The sequence below is a fragment of the Sabethes cyaneus genome, chromosome 1 (genome assembly GCF_943734655.1).
Source record: "Sabethes cyaneus chromosome 1, idSabCyanKW18_F2, whole genome shotgun sequence".
In the NCBI taxonomy this organism is placed as follows: domain Eukaryota; kingdom Metazoa; phylum Arthropoda; class Insecta; order Diptera; family Culicidae; genus Sabethes; species Sabethes cyaneus.
In genome coordinates this window covers 112,592,762-112,600,651 of record NC_071353.1, presented here as the reverse complement: position 1 = coordinate 112,600,651, position 7,890 = coordinate 112,592,762, and the positions used below count along the sequence as shown (strand labels likewise).

The window sequence follows — 7,890 nt, the reverse complement described above, 5'->3', positions numbered from 1 at the left end:
CGTCTTCAGGCGTTCGATCGATCCGGCGAAAGCCGGATAATCGTTCTGGTCACATCAGAAATCCGTCCCTTCCTGAAAAGAAAATTCCACAGTTCACAAGCTAACTGCCAATGTCTTTAAAAAAAACATACTACCTACACTTTTTGGGCCCATAACCTGTCAGGTTTACGAAGGTATGTATAATGGGTACGAACAAGCTTCAGTTCTAAATAACCACACCGGAGTGTCATCTGAATTGGGAACTCGCCTCGATCACGTACTGATTTTCAAATATTTATTAGAGCAACACTCTGGCGGCCGAATGATACACGACCACAACAGCTGCTGAGAATAAATTCCATAAGACTATATGTTCCTCATTCCGACAGGTTTTCTTTCGACTTGGTAATAATAGTATATGCGCTCAATTGTTCGCAATTCCTGGGTTTTTCTAGGTTTTTTTTGCTTTGTTATCAATATCCATCGGTTTTACTGTGTAGGTAGGTAGCATCAGGAAACAGGAGAAAATGTCTGTGCCTTGAAAATGGTATTACTGAAAAAGAACAGGAGGCTAGCAATTGACTTGTTTTTGTTTGCATCTTTCTTTCTCGGTCGGAGTTTTGCTTGCACTGAGACGTATTCTAATGAGCAATTGTTTTTTTTTTTGCGGATGAATTGTTGTTAATGTAATGGTACGATGTGGAAGTGATGTTGTATTTTTGTAAAAAGTATTATTGCAATTTGTTTGGTACAGATTAAGCATCCTGTTCGCTCTGAGAATAGATCATTTTCATTAGTTTTTTCTTCTCTAAATTTATCTTTTCTGCTGTTTGGTATAAATTATTAGTAGTTTCATAATCAAAAATATATTCCTACCGTCCTATTTTTAATAGAGAAAAACAGATAGCTTTTAGAAAGCAGCACATGACCTTGTTGCTGTACCTGTAAGTAGAGCAAATTGCTACAATGTCAATTTATTTCCAGCGTGTCAAGAAGAGGTGGGATTGCGAGTGATTTCAATAATTTTACACCACGTTAGAAAAATAAAAGAAAACAGTTACCGCCTATTCTTTGATTCTGTACAGAGATTTACAGTAGGTAGATAGATTCGCAAATTGTGTGAGAGCGAAATACTTGCTTTATACAACTAGAATAGAAACACCTACAAATGTTTATATATATGTAGCAAAACAACTAATATGTAATAAAGTTCTTACTGCTCAGTGTTTATTACTCAACAAAAGGCAATCACGGTGCCTCAGGCTCTCAAAACGGTTAGCTACACCGATCAATGGTGCTGATTTCTGTTCAATTAAGCGGATGCTTTTTGATTATATACTGTGCCTTACTCTTCCCATCAAGTAGATATAAGTCTTATCCTCATTCAGCATGAATCGTCGGCATTTCCGGCAAATATTCTCACCCAAGGTAATTTCTTTCCCGTGGGAAATCAAGCATTCTTTGTTACGCAAATCTTGCTCCACTGCTGACAGAGAGAGAGAGAGAGAGAGCGAGTGTAATCCAGACTATTGGAATCAAATCCTTACGTGCAGCCGAAGCATTCCTTTGTGGGCTTAGCATTTATCACATATTTAAAATCCTATTCTGTTACTTTCCATGATGGATGACCACGGATGATGAATCATGTGGAAGGCGAGTGTTGAAACGATTAAGAATCTGCTTTTGTGTATCAACTAGTAACAAATCAATTTCGTCGGAAATTAACCAGATATCGATGCAATCCATTCTCATCGGTAGAGTAAAGCAATATCCTCCGCGTCGATTCTATAAACATTAGTTGCTATATTTGCTCTATTTATCAGAATATAAAACGAAAAATAACTACACTACAAGCGTTTTCTAATCACAGGTGTTTTGTAAAATGCTTGAAACTAACATGAATCTGAGAAAACTTTTATGCTTATTTGTCAAAATGCGAAATCAATTTCTTCAGCAAAGATGAGATGCATTCCATCAACATTCAGATAATTTTCTTCTTGTATTAATTTGTAGGTTTGTCGAAACGGTTGTGAATGTAATAAAATTTACCTTGCATCAATTCAACAGCCTAGACTAGAGGCAAATGTTAACAACTAATCAACGGTATACAATCCAATTCTCTTCACTCTTTTCAGACGTTGAACTAATACGCAAAAAAACATGAAGCGTTCACAGGTAGTAATGGCAAATCAGGGAGTTCGGCTTGTAGATTACACTTTAGTTGCTAAAATAGTTTAACAGAATGGCATTCAGTTTTTCACTTCAAATAAGATTTAAATATGACTATGCTTGCAAGCAATTCGATACCATTTTTTGGGGGAAATATTTCCAACAGCTGATCAAGATGTACTAACGCTTCCTGCTGCACGTCTATAACAAACCGCTGACGATCAACCCGGATGGTAGCCAATAGGTCAGATTTTTTCATCCAGTAATCCTACAAATGCAATGTCCTATATGCGTCTAACACAAGCAATGAAAGAAATGCCACTAGATTTTGTATTCGTCGTTTCAACTTTCTGCTCACTATTATAAATAAGTTATATTTTACATGATAATTTACCTCCTTTTCCTTCTTTTCATTCATCAAATCGCAGCAAAAGCCGAAAAACTATCTAGCCTTACACATAAGGGTTGCATGTTTGTCAGTGTGCTTGCTGGCTCACTTGTCAGAGTGCCCTCTGCTAACAGCCATCGGAAGTAGACTTCTTGCGCTCGCGCTCACGGCCACGCTGCTGCTCCTATTCATCCCGTAGCGGAGTTAATCGCCGCCGGAGTTGACGGTGGAACAGCCGCCGACGATACCACCGGTGTCGATGCCGTTGTCGTCGTTGCCGGCGGTGTGGTGGTGGTCGTACTGGCCCCACCGCCGACCGGGTTCGGTCCAAACTTACTACTAATCTTGTGCGACACGCTCACGATGGCCATCTCGTGCTTCGAGTCCAAATCACAGTCGTAAAGTCCACTCAGCGAGTCCAGGCTCAGCAGGCGGCTACTGGCACGGGAAGAAATCGAAGTATCATCCACGTCCGGTGCGTTGTACAGAGAGTTCACGTCCGAAAGGGCACCCTCGGCGTCCGTTAGACCGGCTTCGTTCAGCAGCGAGATATTTTCCAGCCCGGGCTCATCGGTGATGTAGCCAGTGCTTTCAGCTCCACCTAAAACACACTCTCATTGTTCATCAAATTAAAAGGAAATAAAATAAACTACGCACCTGTGGCTTCTTCCCGACCTTCGTCGTCGCTCCACTCCGATTGACTTTCGGCGTGATTGGAATCCAGCGACTGGTGCTGATTGTGATGCGAACTGTGGCTATGGCTGTTGTGATGACTATGGCTATGGTGGCTAAGATCCCGCTCGCGTTCTCCACGATTACTATGCCCCGCCCCGTACTTCAACTCGTCCGAAATGTAATTCCGCGTAGCATCCGAGTTACTCCTCCGTCGTTCTGCCGCAACAACACCGGACGGCGCATGCCTCCTCTGACGAGCATTGAAACTGTCACCTCCAACGTCCTCATCAGCGTCGTCATCGTCATCATCGTCATCGTCATCATCGTCGTCCGATTCCTCCGGCTCATCATCGTCGGGTTCGTCATCATCCAGCAAGTCATCCGAATCTCGACCTCGACCCCGGTAGACAGCTTCATTCGAAAGCCGCAGATCTTCGTCAGCTTCGATGTTCGATGATGTCTCGTTGGAGGACTTTTTCGTGGCATTGTACTTTTGCGAGTGATGTAGATGAGCGTGGCGGGCATGCAACCGAGGAGACTGTGTCATTTGCTGCTGTTGCTGCTGGTAGTTTTGATTGTGGTTGTGACTATGCAGATGAGCATGATGTCGACTATTGCTGTCCAGCGAACCAGGTGCGGATGGCCGGTAGTCATGGATGATTTCACACGATTCCGTATCGGAGGTTTGCCTGTTTGGACGAAAAAAAAGTAAGGTTTAGGTATCGCGCTTCGACTCAATCGTGTATGGACGAATCTTTCTAGTGGCTAGAACTTGCAAATAACGAGAACAAGAGCAGAGAGTGCCAAGCTCCTAAGAAGGAGGTATTATGAATGCACTCGTTTTTAATCCGCGAACTTTTTCTAGTGTGTACTCGGTAACCTATCATCAGTTAGTCACAAGAGATTATTTGTTAATCGCGCGTCAAAAGTCATAAAGCGTCTGTTAATTTTGCGATTTTTTTGAGTTAATAAAAGTAATGTTTTTCGCAAATGGTTCCGCTTAGTTTTTCCAATACGGCTAATTACCTACATACCTACAATTTGATAACAGAAGTGGAATTAGTCGAAAAACTTCTTGCGTTACAAAAGTGAGGTTGGAATCGCAGCGAAAGCGCATTCTTCCCGCCGTCAAAAATGGCTTCCGCCAATCCCGAGTTCATAGAGGCACTGTCCGCAATAATTGCGCAAGCCCTTAAAGCATCGATTGGAAGTGCCGTCGTACAGGCCCAACAGGTTCCGGCTGGAGACATTGCTGCTTCTACGCTCAAAGAACCGCCGCTCACAGTACAGAAGAAGTGGTCGTCAGAAGGTCGCCGATTATTTCAACCAGTTCGAATGGGCACTACAGTTAAGTTGCATCCCGGAAGTCTAGTATGGAAATTTTGCCCGAGTCCACATGGTGGCCGCGTTGAATAGCACCCTGAAGTTTCTCATCATTCCCCGTAATCCGACAGAAATTCCGAATCTACGTACGTTCCTTGTAAACCACTTCGACCGGATGAGGAATAAGTTCGTCGAGAGCGTAAAATTCAGGCACATCGTTCAGCAAAAAGGCGAAACAATCGCGCAGTTTGCTCTCCGGCTAAAGCAGGGTGCTGCTTACTGCGAGTACGACGAGTTTCTGGACCGAATGCTCATTGAACAACTCCTGCATGGGCTCGACGCACGAGACGCATGCGACGAAATCATCGCGAAACCCCCGAATACTTTCAACGCTGCGTACGACAACGTACACTCCTTGGAAGCGACCCGGAACACGGTTCAATAGATCAACACCGGCACACCGTCAGCGTACCCCGAAGGTACCAACAAGTTTGGCTACGAGAAGCCGAGAACCAGAAATGTCGAATCTCGTCAACAAATTTCTACCTACCGGAAAGCGTAAGGAGATGTTATTCTGAACCTTTGCCCGGATAATAGAGACACCGGAAGATAAGAAAGATCACGTTGATCTTCAGTTCCTTGGAAGCGGCAGAAAAAGAGGACAAAAGGCTGTCGCTGGTCCTACTACGGGTCCACGCTGGAAACCTGCAGGAACCAACAATCTAAAGAGATCCACGATGTTATCACTATTTCAGGAACGGAGGAGAATGTCGCTGAGCAGGAAGAGAAGTATGTAGAGTTCGAAGCACTGTACAACGAGACATCGGTCAAGATTGAAACAATGATCGAAGCCATTGAAAAGGAAAATTGACCACTCTCCTTCGTGTCAGTATCCGTGCCGTTTCCCGCGACGTCGACTGCAAACCCACCGCCAAATCAACCTTAGATTATCCAAACTCAGACATTCCGTGCTCCCCTTTCAACCTTCAACGGTTGTTACGAAGCATGGTCACGCTTAAAGGGCATGTTTCAGAACATGATGCAACGATCGGACGATTCAGACACCGTTAAGTTGTTTCACCTGGAAAACTCGCTGAAAGGAGATGCCGCGGGTGTAATAGATCTGGAAACGCTGCAGAACCGCGCGCAACCGGAATATGTGTGTGACTTTTGTACCAGTCAGCATCAGAATTTCAACTTCATGACCTTACAAAAGATGACCGTGGAGCAGCGTCAGGGCAAGTTGAAAAAGGCAAACCTGTACTTCAACTGCCTGAGGAAGGGATACCGTAGTGCTACATGTACAAGCGAAGTCCTGTGGAAGGTGTGCGAAAAATACCACATTCAGGTCCACTTCGAGCAGCAAGAGAAGCCTGAGGAGAGAAAAAATGAGCCGCCAAAGCCAGCCGAGTGGAATCCAGTACCAATTTCGTTTAACCGTCCACGGGAAGTGGATATGCTGATTCGTTCTGGACATTTCTGCGACATTTTTCGGCAAGGCCAAATCATAGTAGTCAACCATCTACCTACCTTGCACAAGAAAGGCGCAGTTCAGATGGGTCGTAGCGTAGACATTAGCACGAGATCCAAACCTGAAGCCTCAGTATACGGCATTCATCGACGAATACCAATCGCTGGGTCACTGCCGTGAAGTAAAGGATACTCCTGATCTCCAGCCATATTACATATAAGCCATCCAGTAGCAGCTCAAAATTCCGTGTCGAGTTCGATGTGACAGCCAAAACTAGTGAACTTTCTTTGAATGACGTGCTGATGACAGGACCTACCAGCCAAAGTGACCTGTTCAAGATCGTCCTTCGTTTCCGAACCCATGCCGTCAATGTGTCGAAAATGTACCGGCAAATTCTCATTGACCCCTCTCAGACTCGATACCAGAGAATCTTCTAGCGAAATCACCCGTCGGAAGCGTTGAAGGTGTTGGAGTTGTTGACTGTTACATACGGAACATCAGCTGCTTCGTTTCTCGCTGTGAGATCTCTTATCCAGCTAGCCCGTGACGAGAGGAAGAGTTATCCAGCAGCGGCCGAAGTGATTCTGAACGACGATTCCTACATGGGCGACGTGCTGTCTGGTTCGGATTCGATCGAGTCAACCAAGAAGTTACGCCGTGATCTGGAGATATTGATGCTGAAGGGTGGATTCCCCATCCGAAACTGGCGTTCTAATTTGGAAGAAGTGCTTGACGGAATTCCTGAAGGGGATCGAGAAACCTTGGTACCCATTCAGGACTCCAGTGCAGGGCTTGAAAAGCGATCGCAAGTTGAATATGACCGCATGAATGCGTCAGCTTTCCGCATTCAACCTGCGCTTTTTGAACGATCATTTGACTGTTTTTTTGAATCCAGTCAATGTGCCACTTCCGCTGCTGGCATCTTATAATTCATGCTGCCTCTCAGCAAAAGCAAACAGTCATACTCCCGCTTTGCGCGTTCAAATGAAGAAACTAAACTGCAAACTGACTGGAAGCATAATATGACGTATTTTTTCGATTCTCTTTTTGTCTCCAAATCGGGGCTGCTCACAGTAATAGTTTGTCACCCGGAGGTCGGTCCGTCGCAAGCAAAATGTTCGTTTGTATTGGACGGAGTACGACCGACTTCTTCCATGCACATGTAGTGGTTGTTTTTTTTTTTTTTGTAGTATTGAATATACGATGGCGTGGTGACTGCCAGTCATTTGACTGTTTTGCAGTCATTCGCTGCTCCAAACGGTAAAGGCAACTTGATCGAAACGAAAATGTTAAAAAGGTTTAGAACACATTCGTTCTACTGCATTCAATCGGCGTTATGACTGAGCTAACTGCCAGTCGCGTTATGCATAGCGTTCGTATTCCAGCACTAAACGGACGGTGTGAATTTGAATGTGCGGTGATGTGATTGCGGTAGAAAAAAAGGATCGGTCGAAGCCCTGCTGTGACCCGAAAAAAGACCTGTTCCTGTTTCACCACAAATCACCTGATTCGACGAAGGACCGAGTCTGTCTTGACAAACGAGTGGTCGTGGGTTCGAATCTTAGTAGAATCAGGCCATTCGATGTTAAGTGACTTTAGCATGGATTTATACTCAGGACCCTCCACATCGTTCCTACTGCATTCTGCATTTACCAACAATGAAAGCCTCTTGCCAGGGCAAGTTATAAGAGTGGTACTTGCTTGCGGTGCGAATGAAGCCTCTGTTCGAGGGCAAATTATAGCTTGTTCCGCTTCCTGGTTCTAGGAACGAGATCGGTAATGCATAAGTAGTAAGGAACATATACATACACACCCTCACTCTGTGCTGAACACTGCTTTACCGACCATGAAGCCTTTAGCCGGGGCTGCTTATAAGAATGATACT

The 7,890-nt window shown here is 44.6% G+C and overlaps 1 protein-coding gene across 4 annotated transcripts in view; it reads right to left on the bottom strand.

Moving 5' to 3' along the window:
• Positions 1-267: 267 nt before the first annotated feature.
• The window catches only part of LOC128732880 (Ca(2+)/calmodulin-responsive adenylate cyclase), a 170,222-nt gene continuing 162,599 nt past the window's right edge, over positions 268-7,890 (bottom strand). For all 4 annotated transcript variants that reach the window (XM_053826306.1, XM_053826309.1, XM_053826307.1 and 1 more), the window contains 2 exons: positions 3,194-3,900; positions 268-3,137 (listed from right to left, as the gene is read on the bottom strand). In XM_053826306.1, coding sequence (XP_053682281.1) covers positions 2,725-3,137; positions 3,194-3,900 — 1,120 coding nt within the window. In that variant the 3' untranslated portion in view covers positions 268-2,724. The remainder of the gene's footprint in view (positions 3,138-3,193; positions 3,901-7,890) is intronic.